The 16955-nt window shown below is 51.2% G+C and overlaps 1 protein-coding gene across 3 annotated transcripts in view; it reads right to left on the reverse strand.

Annotated features, from left to right (window-relative positions):
- Nucleotides 1–16955, reverse strand: part of MYO5B (myosin VB) — a 369650-nt gene that overhangs the window by 15516 nt on the left and 337179 nt on the right. For 2 of the 3 annotated variants that reach the window (XM_034943674.2, XM_055102690.1), the window contains exons 30-33: nucleotides 11688–11886; nucleotides 7801–7894; nucleotides 5388–5531; nucleotides 1479–1630 (exon numbers count right to left, since the gene is read on the reverse strand). In XM_034943674.2, the coding sequence (XP_034799565.1) occupies nucleotides 1479–1630; nucleotides 5388–5531; nucleotides 7801–7894; nucleotides 11688–11886 (589 nt within the window). Of the gene's footprint in view, nucleotides 1–1478; nucleotides 1631–5387; nucleotides 5532–7800; nucleotides 7895–11687; nucleotides 11887–15058; nucleotides 15137–16955 lie in introns of all 3 variants that reach the window. The other variant, XM_034943673.3, reaches the window with a different exon arrangement.

Below are 16955 nucleotides of genomic sequence, written 5' to 3' on the forward strand. Positions count from 1 at the left end.
GATGAGGCTCTGCCCCAGCAGCCCTGGGCTCTCGTCTAACCGCCTGGGCTAGCTGGCTCTGTTTCTGAACTGCCAGTTATCCAACACAAGGGATGCTAAAGAGCATAACGGCAAAATAGTTTGGTGTCCCATTTATCTAGATGTCAGAGGCATCATGGCTTTAACTCTCTAGAAAATGGCTACAAACCCTAACTAGGTGAAAAAGCCTGCTCAGCAACCCAAACAGCTATGAGACAGCTGCTGCATTAAAGCTGATGACTTCACGCAGCTCATTCTGTCAAGTAAGCGTTATCATTATTTAAATGACAGAGTGGTATGAGGTATGACCAAAAGAAAAAAAAAAAAAAAAGAAATGAGGTTGAATAGAAAGTGACTGCTGGGGCTGGGACATGCTATTTTAGCTCAGAATTAGGGAAGGCTTTCCTAAGGAAGTGACACTTGTGTCAGCCCTAAATTGGCCTAGACTGGCCGAAGATTCCAGCTGGATGGTGCTCACGAAAGAGGATCAAGGCTGGAGACACAAATCTGAGAGCCACGAGCATGTAGATATGTTTTAGAGCCGTGAGTGGATAAAATTGCCTCTGGAAGGCAATGCAGCTACTGAGGGCAGGAAACCAGACTTAAAGGCTGGCTCTGCAATTCTGAGCAGCAACCAGCAGCTCAGTGGACTCCAGAATTGGTTTGGACTCAGAGCTTTTGAGAATGGCTTGTATCCTGGAAGCAGTAATGTGTAAGAACTAAAGATGGTCTCTAAGAGCAATAATACTCGGGGCACAGGCCTGCTAGCAGGTAGAAATCCCTCTCACTGAGGGTTCATCTCCCTCAAGAATCTCACCTCCCCCACTGCCTGGCCCTCATCCATGTGTGGACAGGCCTCACCCTCCCTGCAGGCCAGGCTGTTTCTGCAGTGGCTGCACTACATTCAAGAAGAGCCTTGTGCCTTCAGGTGGCATTCCCGAGCACCTTTAACACCCTGTGGCAAGCCCTGTCCTGGCCCAGGTTGCCTCACCTTGGGAGGTGATGGAATGTCACAGCCCTCCCTGTGTTACCCCCCAGGGAAGCAAGCACCCGGCCCCTTGGAAAGGTGGAGAGGGCCCATGTTTCAGGGGTGTCCCTGAACTTGCTCCAGGGTGAGGCCCACACACCCTTGGCTGCAGCAGGATGTCTCCCTAGCACCTCTGGCAGTGGGCAGGCCAAGGCTTCTGTAAGCACTGGGCATGTCTGGAGGCTCAGCAGGGAGGAGCTGGAGGGCTACCTACACCAGAGTCCTGGGCTTCCTGCCATTGCTGGGCCTGAGCATCCTTCTCTGGGAACTGCCAGGCATCCTGGTTACATGGATGCTTCTGTGGCTCATTTACCTTCAAAGTTGGAGCCTTAGGAGAATTCACTACGCCAAACCCAGACACAGAGAAGCAACAGTAAGGGGCTGGCTTCACTCTACCCACCACAAACCATGACCTTCTGCAGGGGCTGCTTACTTTCAGGACTTTCTTAATGCCGTTGATGGTGGAGGTCAGCAGGGAGTGCACCTTGAGATCGTCGTTGGTGTAGTCCGCGTGCCGGATGCACATGTAGAGGATGTAGGCGGGGAGACAGGGCACTGTGCCCGACAGCATCTGGGGCTTCAAGTCTAAGGGCAACGACAGCAGCAAATGGCAAGAGTTAGATCTACGGGGGACATTGGAGGCTGTCAGAATCCTCATCTGAATAGACATGTTTTCAGTATTTCCCCATAGCTCATCTAGGAATAGATGTCTCAAAGAGGATTGGGAGAGAAGCCACCCAGGGTACCCAAACTCCCGAGCATGCCTACCAGTAGTTTCAGACACTATGGTTAAAAACACAAACAAACAAAACCACATTCCTAATTGTCTGCACTATAACACTGAAACAGGCTTCTAATGCCTCAGCCTAACAATATGGAGGAAAAGTGCCTGCAAGTTACACAGATGCCTCAGTCCGCAGCCAACAGGGGCCCATGGCAAGTGGAAGGCTGAGGACAGGGCCTAGCTCCCACATGGGGGCAGGAACTCCTGATTTGTGGGGACCACCACTTCCAGAAGGCAAGGGCTGGCTCCAGAATTAGACAAATTGTATGTGCCCAAAGACAGGGCCAGCCTGCTGAGGGCTAGGGAGGTTGGAACAATCTCTGGCCCATCAGTTCAGGAACAAATTACCCAGCCGTGCTTGCCCAGCTTCACAGCCAAATAGATCAGGCAGGCCCCCCTTCCCCACCCCGGTGCTGCTGCTTGGCATGCATCTCTCCAGCGGCTCTCTTACTTCCCCCAACTGCTCTCCTCTGTATCCCACACTCCTGCCCCTGCCTGGGCAAGGGCTGCTCTGGCTGGACTGGAAGGGCCTTGTGAGTCTCCCCATTAACTGCAGACTCAGCCCTTTGGCCCTTTCTTGCAAAAGGCCCTGGAGGGACAGGAAACAGCTGTCAGACCATTTTCTATTCCAGACCATGCCAGCTGAGCCAGACTTAAGGCAACAGGTGGTGGTAGAAGGCCAGAGAACTAGGGGGAAAGGCCTGGTGCAAAGGCAAGATGACAGGTGAGAATGGGGCAGGAGCACAAGGCCCCAGGGGTCTCACCATAGCTCTGCACTGTATCTCCAGCCCTTGTTCTTTACACTCATACCCTCCCAAACGAGGCCTCATGAGCCACCTGTAGGCTCAGAATGGCAACGAAGGGAGGCCACCTCCCTCCCACCTGCAGGTGGGCAGTATCCTTGCAAACCTTCTACCAGGCTGGTCCTGGGCTGGGCTCTGCTGCCAGCAGCTCCAGTTGGTACTTGGGTTACATTGTCCCTGCTCCAACGCATCCTTCTAGTTAAATGATAACTGTAGGCCATAATACTCTTGAGTACATGGTTGACATTTGGGCATTTTATAGGTCCAGCAGATGGCTGTGGATTGGCCATTGGCTCTAGTTAGAATGCCAGTCACATTTATCCAGGAAAATGTATTTTGTAGGCCCAGACTTCCAATCCATAACTTCTTACTTCAAACCTGATCCATGTGCAGATTGCAAACAACTTGTCCTGTCTTGGAATGTTCTATTGTGATTAAATAAAGCTTGTTTGGGTGCCCCAGCTAAATGTTAGCATCTTGGGGAAGAGACGATGACACTAGTTTTATTTCTCCTCCACAGCAACTGGCCAGTGGCAGGTACCTAAGAGGTAGGTGGTCGGCAGTCAAGTTTTGGCGTTTGTTTGGATGGGGTCTTTTGGAGGGAAGATGTCTGTGGGATTTTCCTAGGTAGCTCAGCAGGAGATGACCTTTCCTGGGGCCACCTGAGCAAGGGTCATCTCATGCTGGTGGCAGGGTTTTCTCTGTAAAAACCCTGGCAAATGGCAGGAGGGAGCCACCTGTCTGACACAAGCAGCCTTATTTATTGAAAGTTTCATTCACCAGAGATGAAAGGTTTGTTCCTAATTGCATTTGAACAAGATGCAGTCTGTTTAAGGAAGTTTAAGATAAACTTACACCACATTTAATTAATTGCTGGACAACTGTAGGGGAGATTAAGCTTTTTAAAAGAGCAAAATACATCTAAGAAGCAGGCTACTAAAAACACACAAACCAAACAGCTGGAGCAAATCTGTTTAAGGCAGATGTCACAATCTGTTCTTCCTGGGTCCCTCGGCCCTAGGCACAGTGCTCAGCAGAGTCGGACTTCAGTCTTACATAAGTTTCTCTAAAATAATGCTTGCCTTGCCTCTTATTTGAACTTCAAATATTCCTGCAAAAGCTACCACTCCTTTGAAAGCCTCACATTTGAGAAGGGTTTTGCAGTTTTAACACAGCATTTCGCCTTTGTCACACTTCACATCATGGGGCAGGCAGGTCAGTGTCATCATCCCATTTCACTAAGGTGCCATGGAGAAGGGAGCTGCTGGCTCAGGGTCCAGAGGATCAGACCACCAAAGATTTCTCCTCTTTCCCACAGGACTCTCTCCTCTAAGACTCTTCCTGGCTCTGCAGGGGGATGCTGGACTGGGTTGGTACAGAGCAGGGAGGTGGCCTGTTGCAGTGGCCTGTGGCAGATGGGGCACAAGACTGGAGGGGAGGGAGCTGGTATGACTGGCAAAGCAGCACTGGGCACAAACCTGAGCAAGCTGCACAGGTCACACAGACTCCCTCCTGGCCCTTGCTGAGCAGCCAAGAGGGACTCGGAGGGGCGGCAGGGGCTCCTCTTTTCACAGAGAAAACCCTGCCCTCTTGGCAGCTAGTGTGGAAGGTCTTTCAGTCCTAGGAGCCCAGCTGGGGAAGGAATTGTGAGCAGTGGTTCTCACAGCTGCCTGGTGGCCCCAGGGAGCACACGGGGGTGGGAGGCTGGCAGGCCAGCCCTGATTCAGCCACATGCCTGGATAAGAAACTGCAGATGATCGCAGGGACAGTAAAAGCCAACCCTGATGAACTTTGACAGTGGGACCAGGGTGATCCCAGACAGACTGCAGAAGCTCAGCATTCCTCACTTTAATGAGCCTGTGAATGTCACCTGGCATCTTGTTATGTGCCTTGCAATTGAGGAGGCCTGGCACGGAGCCCGAGACTCTGCATCTCTCACCCCTTCCCAGGGGTGATACTGATGCTGATGCTGATGCTGCTGGTCCAGGGACCATGTATGAGCAACGAAATATGAACTTTCATTCTCACAACTCCATGCCAGCGGCATGATCCCCTTTCCTGTGCTCTACACAAGAACACTGGTGAGTAGCACAGCCACGGCCATGTGCGGCTAGTTAGGAAAGAAGCCAGGTCTGAACACAGCCCATGTGATTCCAGAGACCACACCCACATGTGCTGTACCACACAGCACTTTAAACTGTAAAGTCCTAACCAAACAGAAGGAATCTGAATCCTTGATCCACTGCTTCCCAGCTGTGTGACCTGGGCAAGTTACTAGAGTGAGTCTCTGTTTCCTTCAGTGTAAAATGAGAAGGCAGCAGTTCTGACTTAAAGGGAGGTTGTGAGGATTAAAGGAGGGATGAGTCTGGTAGAGGATGTGCTCCAAAAGCATGAGCTTCCATCATTGCCAAAGCACTGTGGCCCGTAGAGAGCTGCACCAAGGAAAGGGGGCTGTGGCTGCTGCTGAGGAAAAGCATGTGGGTGGCTCCCCTCCCACTTCCATCCTATGGGCAGAACAAAGAAGCAGTGGGTCTTGCCATCGAGAATAGCAGCTGGACACAGCAGGAGCTGGGGGGAGGATGAGAGTAGGTGTGGGGAGTGGAAGATGGGGGCAGGTGCAAGGGCAAGTAGGAGACAGAGGGTGGGGGCTGTGCAGGAGGTGAAGGAAGGGGTGTGGGGGTTGTGCTGGGGATGGAGATGGGAGCGGGGGCTGAAGGAGGGGCAGGCAGCATAGGGTGGCACAGAGGGTCCTTACCTGTCACCAGGTTCCGGATGAGGAGGGCCTCATCCTCTTTGTGGTACTCCAGCATGCCCTGGAAATCCTTCTCTTTCCGCTGGACCGTGACCTGCCTGTTGAGCTCATGGCGCTTCCTGTCACTCTGGGCCAATGCCTGGGCAGCTGAGCAGGAAAGAAAACAGGAAGCATGGATGAGACTTCCAGCTGCAGGCCTGAGGGTAGCGGGCATCTCTGGCGGGTGGAGGATGGGACCTGGGGCAGGGGAAGGGGCATCTCTGGCAGGTGGAGGATGGCACCTGGGGCAGGGGGCATACTGGGTTCTCCAAGCTTCCACTCTCTTTGCGGAGTCTGTTCCTACAGCCAGAGCCACACCCCAAGTGTGAGGAGCTCAGCATCCAGCACTGGGGTCCACACTCTGGATAGGGGAGAGGAAACATCTGAAAAGGCAGGAGGCAGGTTTCGGACCAGAGAAAACTTGTGAAGGATGACAGCCAGCATGGTCTCTCACCACTCCTGCATAGCTGCTTCTCTTTCCCTACTGACTTCTAAGGAAAGGAGATACCGTTTTTCTGGGAAGTGCTTGGCCTCGGCCTGGCCCACTACACTCAGTTCCCTGTGTGTGGCCACAACGCGGCCATCGTGACACAGCCGCAGGGCAAACCCAGGTGTTCAGGGCAAGGCCTGGATACTGTCTGTGACCTGTGGGTGGTGGATCAGGGTGGTGATGGTGATAGTAAGGACACGTCCTCAGCCACTAAATGCAGGTTCAGGTTTAGGAAGCTGCCAAGTGCAGTCTTTGCAACTACATAAGATGATGACTATTTGGGAAGAGTTTCAGTGGCAGGGTTGAAGGTATAAAGGCCTGGTCAACCCTCACTCAGGCCTCTCCTCAGCCTCACACCATGGTAGAGGGACAGTGGGCAACCACAGCGTCACTCCCAAACACATCTCAGTGCTGACTGCACACGGGACGCTGTCCTAAGCATGGGAACAGATACAATGGCATGCTTAATCTGTCCCTGGCCAGTCGAACTAAGGAGACACATCTGTACATTCACATGGGAACACTACGACACAGCTCAGTCAGGCACCAAGCCAGGAGTGTGTGATGTGGGTGCTGGTGGTGATGGGCTGGAAGGACCCCACGGAGGAGGTGGGATGAAGGGTGGGTGCTGATGATGTATGTGCTGATGGTGGTGGGGCTGGAAGGACCCCACAGAAGAGGTGGGATGAAGGGCGGGTGGGACTCTCACATCCAGGTTCAAAGGGGCTGATCCACTGGGAAAGGACCAATGGAAGAGGACCAGGACGAGTGACACCCAGGGAAGGGTGCTCCATGAACTCCTAGTGGCTGAAGGGAGGCTCTGAGTGGAGGTGGGGGAGAGTGTGAGAGGATGAAGGCTGGCAGACTAGGGCTGGGATATCATTCTGCAGGCAATAAGGCAAAGGCAAAGGCCAGACAGTGCTGTGAAAAAAACAGGACTGGGAAGCTACTAAGCAATCTGGGAACAGGGGACAAGAACTGGACACAAGGGTAGGGGCAGACACAGAGAAACATCAGAAAAGAGGGCCTTTAGGAGTAAGCAAAGCTTGAAGCCAAGAGACTAGGAGAATGAGAAACTGGAGGAATAGCAAATCCAAAGTTGGTGGGCACATGGGCAGATATGAAGAGAAGTGTCCCCCTGGATAGAGATCACAGACATCCCTGCCCTCTAAGACCTTCCAGTCTAGAGGAGCAGGAGATTAAACAGGTAAAATGACAACTGTGATCAGGGTTGTGCCCAACACACAAGTGGGGTCAGGACTGTCTAAGATGAGACTCAAGCCCTGGGCATGTGGCTCCTGAGCTGAGGGTGGAAGGATGTGGAGGGGTATCCAAGCAGTGAGGGGCTGAAAGAGGGTTCCAAGCAGGGTGACATATGTAAAGAGTGACACAGTGAGATTTGCAGCAGGGAGTCAGAGGGAGAGAACATTCTAGGTCTTTCTGGAAGAGTGATTTAAATCTCTACCTGAAGATCCCAGATTGGAAGTTTAATCCTGACACTCCATAGCATGGAGTGAGGACCTTGGGGTTTAGGTCTTTGTGTTACACAGCATTCTTTCACATCAATCTTGCCTCCCAACTTCAAGCCGTTTGAGGGCAGGGACCACCAGGTCACCTCTGGGTTCCCCATTCCTCTAGCCCTGCAGAGCCTTGCTCAGAGTAAGCACCCAAACTGGCTGAATTCAAGTGTCTTTTGTCCATATTCTGGCAACTGCAGATGTGTAAGCTCATGGGATCCGACTTCTATCGCCTGGCTGGACTGGGCAGAGCCACCAAGAAATCAGTGATGTAGGAAGAATGTGCAGAGGGCAGGCAGACAGCTCACACCCACAGGCGTGGCCAAGTATACCTGTGATTCACAAAACACACTCACTCACACCCCCCTACCTTCTAGGTCCTGGGCTTTCTTCATGTAAATCTTCAGTTGCTTTTTGAGCTTCCTCTCATTCTTTTCCAGCTTTTCTACCAGTTCTTTAAGGTCCTGGAAGCAGAGGAAGCAGTGTGAGAACAGACATCAGCCCGGCCTGGGATGGTGGGGGTAAAATCCTGCTTGGAGTTGGAGGTGACCAGTGCGGCCCGTGGGCAGCTGTCAGAAATGCGCCAGTCAGGGACGCTGCCAGGAGAGCTGCTCTTCACAGGCTGTTGCCACCTGCTCTGGAACTCAGGAAGTGGGAGATGATGAGTCAGAGTCCATTCTCTCAAGGCAAGACTCCTCCCAGGTCAGGCTCTCTGGCGCCTTGCTGAATCCCAAGCCTCCCCAAGCCAAGCCTCCTCCGGTTGCCATGCCAACCCCCCAGCAGACACACTCAGCCTAGGAGTCCCAGGGTGGGGCGGGCAGCGCCCTGGGAAGGAATGGACAGGTGGAGGTGTGAGAATGCAGGGGGCAGGGAGGTTGGAAGAGCAAGTGGGCAGGTGAGATTATCCAGGGCCCAGAGGCAAAACAGGACACTGGTGTGGCCCCAGACCCTAGCAGCTGTTGCCACTGGAAGCCCATCAGCCCACTGAGACCTAGAACAGCAAGCCGCTGAGGGAGGAGTTTGCTGTCATTAATGTCACCTCCATCCCAGCTGAGCAGTGGTCCTCTGTGGCCAGGGACACAAAGAGGAGAAGAGGAGCCCTGCTCCATCACCATTAGAGCCGGCTTCGGTGACTAGAGAGTGACAGGAAGACAGAAGCGAGTATTCCATGGTGGAGCCTCTACAAACACATTGGGTGACAACTTTTTAAGATCAGCCTGTTGACAGGAGTTGGCCCAGTCCCAGGGATGTGGCCATCCCAAGCTACACACCTAGTTATAGATGTTGTTAGGGACTTTATTCATCTTGATAAAGAAACAAATCTTTAAAAATACTTCTTAAATTGAGAGGCATCTAAAAACCCAGCTTAAATGACAGGAGAGGCGGCAGACAGTAAAACCTTATTCAGTGACCTAAGAGTGGCCTCTGTGTGAGAGGCCAGTTGGTAGAAAGGACCCAGGTGTCTAGAGAAAATTGAGCCAGGAATCTCTGTGGCTACCGAAGGTCTCCTGTGAACCCTGAGTTCTACTCAGACTCCGTCTCCCCTGTTAGGTGCCTTCCCAAGCAGCACCAAAGCATGTGATTCCCTGGCTCCCCAGCTCCGCTGCACTGCCACCCCTGCCTCGTGTTCATATAACCCTGTCCAGATCCAACCCCACTGAATCCTCGGCTACAACTCTGACTCTTGCAAAGGATTAACCAACTCTTGGGGCCACAAGACTTGGCCAGCCCAGTGAATGGGGAGCCCAGGGCTGCTCCAGACCGGATCGGGACCAGGATGCTGGTACTATGACCACCATCAGTCCGAAGCTCCTCTGTACAATATTATCAAATCCACAAGATAAAGCATTTCTTGTGTCTTTTCCACCATTACTTTGAAAACCTTCACTACACCCTGGGAGGACAGACAATAAATGCTCTAATGCCTATTTGCAGCATCTTATACACCAGATGCTTCAAGAAGGAAAGATTAATCCAGTGGCCAGGCTTTGACTCCTGTCTTTGAGAGCTCTGACATCTCAGTCATCTTCTCAGGAAAGCCCAGAAAATCCAATACCCCTCCCGAAATGCTCAAGCAGAGGTGATTGTAAGATCCATGTCACTAACGGTGGCTTTGTGCTAAGACATGCCTGGGTGTCTAACCCCCAACCCCCTACAAATCCCAGAAGGCTGAATTCTTAATGTGCTAAGGGGAATTATATAGAGCTATGCTTCCCAAACTTTGTAGGGGTATTGGAACCACCTGGAAATCTTTAACGCTTGAAATCAACAAATTTAGAACAAATAAAGGGAACATAGTGCTGGCCACAGTGGTTGTAAACTTGTGAAGACACGAAGGCCCAAAGTCCTAAAGCCTAAAATTACAAAAGCTTACAGAATAATGAATTCAATTCATAAGGAATCTTGGAAATGAAAAATGAGCACATCTGAAGATGGCGCTAAACTTTTCAAGTTGCTACCAGGAGGGACAATCACATCCTCCCCTCTACACAGACCCCTTCCCCACCACTCCAGCCTCAAGCCGTTTCCCCTGACTTCCCTTACACTCCCCGTGAGACTGCCAAGCACCTTGTGCTGTGGTTACTTGTGTATACACTGTCTCCTCTCTGCCTGAGGTCAGTGCTTCACCAGCTGGCACACGGTAGGCAGGAATGCTTGCTAAGTAGGTGAATATACATCACCAACAGCCCCTGGAACCTGCTGCAGCTGGCTCTCCTTAGGGGTCCTAGCCTCTGTCTGGGCAAATGAGGAGGACCATGTTCTGGAAGGAGTCTCTCAGCAGGCTGCAAACTGGAGCCCTCCTCCTCCTCCTCCTCCTCCTTGCCCGGCCAGCAGCACAGGCCTCTACTCATGACCCAGTGTCACCACCCCAGCAGAGGGGCCCACTGCACTGTTTTCTTTTGCTCTCTTAAGGTAGGACTCCTAAGGTAGGACTACCCACCTCTTTCCAGTCACTAACTCTCCTAAGTGTGGCCTTGGCAACCCTGTGTTGGTGTGCCGTGAGCTAACGCAGTACCTGCACAGTGCACAGCCCTCTTTATAGGGTGATTGTTCACTGCACTACTTGGTCAATGGCCCTCCAGGGAACATAGGCCACCAAATGCATTTCCTAGGCTGCCTCCTCTACCTGGCAGAAGCTGGCCAGGTAGGTTTCTTTAACATGGTGCATTTCTTTTCATAAAGCCACCAGGTAACACACGTATATGCAACAGAAAGTGACTTGCAGACAAAGAGAGGGAGAGAGAGGGAGGGAGGGAAGATCATGTGTATGTAAGTGCTATTCAGCTGTGAGTCTGGGACCCCACTTTTCCTCTTGGGATCAAGTGAACTGGCCACCCAACCACAGATGATCTGGTTATAAAGTGAAATGACAGCCATGGCTGGACTCCTGGACTGGATGCACTATGGGCACATGAACATGCTGCACTCTACAGGCACGTTCAGCTCCAGAAGGTGATCGGCACTGCTGAGCCCCGCCCTCCGACTGCCTTCACTCCTGTCTGGGTGACTTGGTCCATGCTTTTCTTCTCCCTCCCCCTCTGCCAGTCTCCATGATTTACATCCCCTTCATACCTCCTGTCTCAGCTCAAGCCTCATGTCCTCCCAAAAGCTTGCCCCACCATTTATTCTCTTCCTGTAATACTCATTGTTAACTCAATGCAGAATCATGCTTTTAAAAACACTATCTACTTTCTCTTCTTTATTACATACCTTGCTTCCCCTACTGACCAATCTGCAAGCTCTCATAAGACAGGGGCCCTCTTCCATTTCTCTGGCACCTGCTGGGGCTCCTTTGGTGACTGTCTGCAAAGAGGCCCCAACAACTTCTTCCACTACTCCTCCCCTCAAGAGGTAGAATCTCTCTCTCACCATATCTGGCCTAGCCATGAGACTGGTTTTGATCAATGGGCAGAAGCAACAGTTAGTTCAGGGACTGAGTCTTGAGGAGTCTCGCTGTTCCTGCTTTCATCCTCTTGGAAGCCAGCAGCCAGGTAAAGCAGCTCAGACCAGTGAAATTCAGCAAGAAGGCAGGTGACGCCCCCCAGCCAACGACAAGGCCCCAGACACAGGAGTGGGGCTGTCTGAGATCTTTCAGCTCCAGTGAAGGGGTCTTGACTGGAGACTTCTAGAATCTCTGTTCCTACTATAAGGCCAAGGGTCATGAACCTTGTCAGTTTTGCCAAAGGCAACCCCGATCCCATTTGCTTCTAGAACGTGACTTCCCAAAGCTGGGGTCCACTAGACATGGCTACCCACCAGATTCTCGTTGGTCAGCCGGGATATTTCCTGCTGAACGCCGAATTCCACCTGGGCCTCTGGGGAGAGCAGTAGCGTCTGGCAGAAGGTCTGCTGCTGTTTGTCCATCTCCTCCTTCAGGGCCTCGAGCTGAGCCTTGAGATGCTCCACCTCCTCCTCATGCTCCAGGCTCTGGGCCTGCAGCTGAGCCTCCAGCAGCCTGTGCCAGGGAGAGGACAGGTGAGCACGTGGCCCAGGCCAGGGCCCCCATCTGAGGGGACACAGGCAGAAACACAACAGGGGAGCAGCCAAGCACACAGCAGCAGCGGTTGCACATCCCCCAGAGGGATTAATGCAGCAGGAGACAGATGCCATGGGGACCACAAGGCAAGCAGGCCAAAGGGTCCTCCTCTCAGATGATGGGAAACCAAGGCCAAAGGCACTTCTGGTCCTAAGCCTTTTTCTTGACCCTTGTTCCTCATTCAGTGAGCATAGTTTAATGGTTTGGGATTGAAAGACTGTCTCCCTGTCAAAATGTCCATCAACAGAAATACATTTCTTAAAGCATCTTTTAAATAAAAACATCTACATCTGCCCCGAAGTTCACAAGAACCTCCTTCTTAAGATAAAACTCTGGCAAAACTGAGCTAATTATATTATTCACATATTTTCCCTGTGGCAGATTCTCCACAAGTTTTAGAAAGGCAAAATATTAGCCCCTTTTTTATCTTTACCATTATTACTAGCCCCATTTTATTTTATACATACAATTATTGCATATACAATTTTTACATACAAGTTTCCTCCAGCCAAAAATGAAAACTAAGATTATTTGCAAATGATCTTGGGGAAGGTGTAAGATCAGCTGGTGTCATGACAAGAAGCAGAGAGACCTAGAGATCTTGCAAAGATTGAGGAGAAGTCTTATAACATTCTGAGTCAAAAGGCACAAGACCAAGAGGTGCCAGTTACCTGGGCAATGCTCCCATCATAATAGAAGGCAAGAGATTAATAAAGGCTCACAGGCAGCCGCTCATCTTCAGGAAGTTAGATGCTAATATGACCATGATGTTGTCCTTCTTGGACTTAGTTACTTAAACCAGCTTTCTGATTCAGTGCAGCAGGCTTCATATGGAAGAAAGCTAGGGTGCTGGGGGAGAGGTACTGTACTGTAAAGAGCTTCCAGACATGGTTACATGGAAAAAATCCACCCCAGTGTCTTCCAGGGATGCACATAACGATTATGACCAAGGTAGGCACACAGGTAGGAACTGGTTGTGCCTCTAACACAGCTGTTGGAGGCCGTGGCTGCCCTGGAGGAAGGCGCCATGTTTTTTACAGTTCTGATGGTTTGGGAGGTGAGAATTATCATAAGACAGGTGGGACCATGTCTACAAGGGAGCAAGAGAGAGAGGGAAAGTCTACACTGTTGATATAAGCAACCACATTTTATGTAGCTGAGTCAGCTCCATAGCAGCACTGGGTGTAACACCTGACTCCCAGTGGCTCCTCAACAAAGTTACATGAATGAAGAAGTGATTGAGAAAATCACTCATTCACTACAGGTGATATTACCTATTACTAAAGAAAAGTAACATGAGATTTGTGGAGGATAATTGGGTAATTAAATCAGGATTTTAAATGAAATACAGCATTTAGATAATATCCAATATTGGCTACAGTAAGCACATTAAAAGTAGTCCCCAATAAGTTATACATTTAATGAGAGAGAACAGACACTCTTGGGTTCTAGGCGAGCTGCCCTGAGGATTTCTCTCCTGCCTTGTGCAGCACGTTCACTGTTCATGTCTTATTCTCCAGGTGGACTGTAGCTGACTCAGCCAGGGTCTGTTCCTACTTAAACATTAGGCTAGCCACCTCATCGTGCAGGTGAGAAAACTAAGGCCAAAAGAGCTTTGAGGCCACGACCAGTGGCAGGGCTGATTCTAGAAACCAGGACTCTTGATTCATAGGTCTGTGCTTTATTAATGCATTCAGTTGCCGATTCATGAAACCATGTCTGATCTGCTGATGGAGAGGCACGAGGAATCACCTGGCTTCACACAAGGATCCTTCCTCCAATAAAACAAACTACTTGGTGGGACAGAAATCTGATCCTATTGAATAATAACCATGATAGCAATAGAAGTAGCAGCTAATATTTATTATTCCATGGTTACGTACCAGGCATGTGCAAAGTACTTCACCTGTATTAACCTTATTCCTTATAATGCCCCGTGAGGAAGGTCCTATTCCATTCACAAGGAAACAGACCCACCATGTCACCTTGCTCACAGATTGTGGGGCCACATCTGAACCCAGAGAAACACTACCCTGTCAATCAGCTGTGTAAACTTTCTTTTTCCAAGAAGAGATGCTCTTGGTGCAACAGTACCTCTACTACATCCTCAGCAGGCAGCAAGGAGAAGCAGCATGAGGGCTTCCGGCTCCTGCTCCGCCACCACCTGGCTGAGGGAGCTGGGTCCAGCACTCATGCCACCTTGTCGAGTCCCGGTTTCCTTTCTGGAAAGCAAGCTCGATGACTACCAGTCCATCTCTTGTTGAGAGGCTCCAATAGGCAAAGCTATGACACAGCTCTTAAAAGCCACCTGCAGTCAACAGGCCTATGGTGTGACCATCACATGGTGTCCTTTTGCTGCATGCCTACCCTGTCTGGCTAAGCTGCTCACCCACTGCTGAGGGCCAGTGGGTTTCAGGCACAGACTCTGGTATCAGCTGGAACCAGGTTCAAATTCTGGATCTTCTGCTTCACCAGCAATTTCCTTAAACCCTCCGGGCTTCAGTGTCCCCACCCCACGAAGGTGCTGTGAGGCCAGATGTCAAGGCGCATGCACTGCACTTGGCTGCCATCAGCTCCAGGGAGTCCCGGAGATCAGGACCAGCACACGTACTGATGGCAGGCTCTGGGGGCACAGGTTACATTTGGAGCACAGCCAGCAGCACAGATCAGGCAGACATTTTTGGCTGATCCTGCAGTTAGGAGGGCCAATATGTAGTGTGAAAGCAGCACAGACCCAGGATTCCCCAGAGGTATGTTTCCTTCTCAGCCTTGTTCTAAAGAGCTGTGTGCCTGCCGCTATGTGACCTCCTGCTCTTGTCTCTTTCTTCACCTATAGAACAAGTAGGCTGGACCATGTGGTTCCTGAGGTCCACTAAATGCTATCACCTTGACCCAAACAACCAGCCACCCTCAGCCATATCTGTACAGCCTGGGCACAGTGACAGATGGTCAACCACAGGGGCTACCAGCCAGACTGCATGCCAACTGTTCCCCGTGCTCTCGCACCCACTGTAGCTGAAAAACGGTTAAGCATAGACATGAGCAGGCACAACGGACAAAGCAGACACAGGAAGAAAGGAATATGTTCCACCTGGCAACTTGCTTTAGGCCTTGGTAGGCCAAGCCGAGTTCTCCATCTTCATTTAAATATCCCCAATCCTCAGTCTTGCTAGAAACAAAGGACAGAAAAACAGGGTGTCCAGTGTAGAGGGAAGAGACAGGCAGGCAGGGAGTCCTGGAAAGTGAGGAGATTCTAGCCAAGGTTTGGAAATGAAAAAAAGGCAAGGCTCAAGAAATCCCATTTTCCCTTCCTCCTCTCCTGTCACCTGCAAACAGCATCTCTCCCATAAGTCCTCCAGTTTCAGGTACTGTCTTGGAAGTGGGTTCATGTTCTCTCATGTGGGGCCTGCTAATAACCCCAGGTGGGAAAGCATGCTGCCCCAGAGACAGCAGAGGGCCAGCTTGTTCTGGTAACTCTGTAAATGGCAGCAAGGCAGCAGTGCGGGTAGTGTGGAAGCATTCACATAGCCTCACACATGGTGCTTCCCTCAATCAGATTGATTCAGACAAGCACAGGGAGAGATGCAAAAGGGGCTGGGAGGAGAGAACCCTAAGTGTGCATGGAGGAAGCTGGAGGCAGTGAGCAGGCTCATGATGGGGAAGGCATTGTATCTGCAGAGCAGCATGGGAAGCCCCTGGGGGACGTCAGGCCCACCCAGGGTAAGGAAGGAGACTGCAGACACTACCTGCTTTTCAATGCAGATCTTTCTGAGACTCCTTAAAGGCACAAAAATATTAACTAATCTTAACTTCAGCTCTCCTTGCAGGGTCTTTCTCAAATAGCTAAAACAAGTTTTGTGATGCCCTAGATGAGAACTGAATGATGTCTCCCCTTGACCTTGGGACTGGGGTGCGTTACCACTTTTTACTCAATTTGGGAAAGCAGAACTCTTTACCCCTCTACATGCAAACTCTTTTGCTGTCTCCAAGTCACCCAGTGTCTGCCCCATGCCAGCAAGGGCAGCTCCTGGAGGCCAGGTGTGTCCAATGTTCCACCTCCACCTAGGTCCTCAACTTGCACAGCCCTGGGCACACAGAGATACTCAAGGGCCAGCAGAGTTGGGTGGAGGAGGGCAGGTAGGGGCCTGCTGCCCCCAGCAGGACTCTGCCGCACCTCCCTGCTCCTAACAGCCTCTGTTCCTGGAGTACTCCTGCAGGCCAGATTCCAGCTTTCCAGGCAGGAATAATGGAGCAAGAACTGCATCCAAACAGCCCTAAATGAGGACCTGTAATCCCCTCGTCCTCATTCCCAGGGTGCAAACCATCTGTAAACCAAAAATAAAATCCTAAGGCCCCCCACCATCTGAAGGGACTTCCTCCTCAGCCAGGGCTCTTTTAATGTTTAACCTGAGAGACTGTTTCAGGCCACGATAGGAAGTGGGGGTCGGACGTGCCTCATTATACCTCTCCATCATTAACATCAACATAGACTTTAACAAATCCCAAACTCATAACTCAGCATCATCCCGTCTCAGATGTTAGTGCCTGCGTTTTACTACGGCCTTTCATGGCTGGTGCTTTAACCCAAAGGCACAGCTCACTGGAGGACTGTAGGCACCACTGCAGTGATTCTTGGGGAGGGCCGGAAGTAGGGCGCATCAGCGCTGAAAGGGAACAAGTGCAGGGATCCTGGGCTCCACCCACATCCTTTCCCACACCAGAGAGACACTGACTCCTGCGCCAGGACCCAGGGTCTCCAGACCTTGCACTAAAGCTCCTTTCCAGCCTCCAGTCCCCCACCCTCCAGGGAGGGGCTGCTGGGGCTCTGTCTCAGAGGTTCACCTCACCTCTGTCGTCCCCACAGAGCTACAGACTGCAGAGCTCTCTAGGGTGGGGCACGCGAAGCTGACTCACACAACAAGGAAGTTAGGATTAATGAATGCCCAGGCCACCAGCCTCACAGGGCCATACTCCCAGAATTCTTAATT

The sequence above is a fragment of the Pan paniscus genome, chromosome 17 (genome assembly GCF_029289425.2).
Source record: "Pan paniscus chromosome 17, NHGRI_mPanPan1-v2.0_pri, whole genome shotgun sequence".
Taxonomy (NCBI): domain Eukaryota; kingdom Metazoa; phylum Chordata; class Mammalia; order Primates; family Hominidae; genus Pan; species Pan paniscus.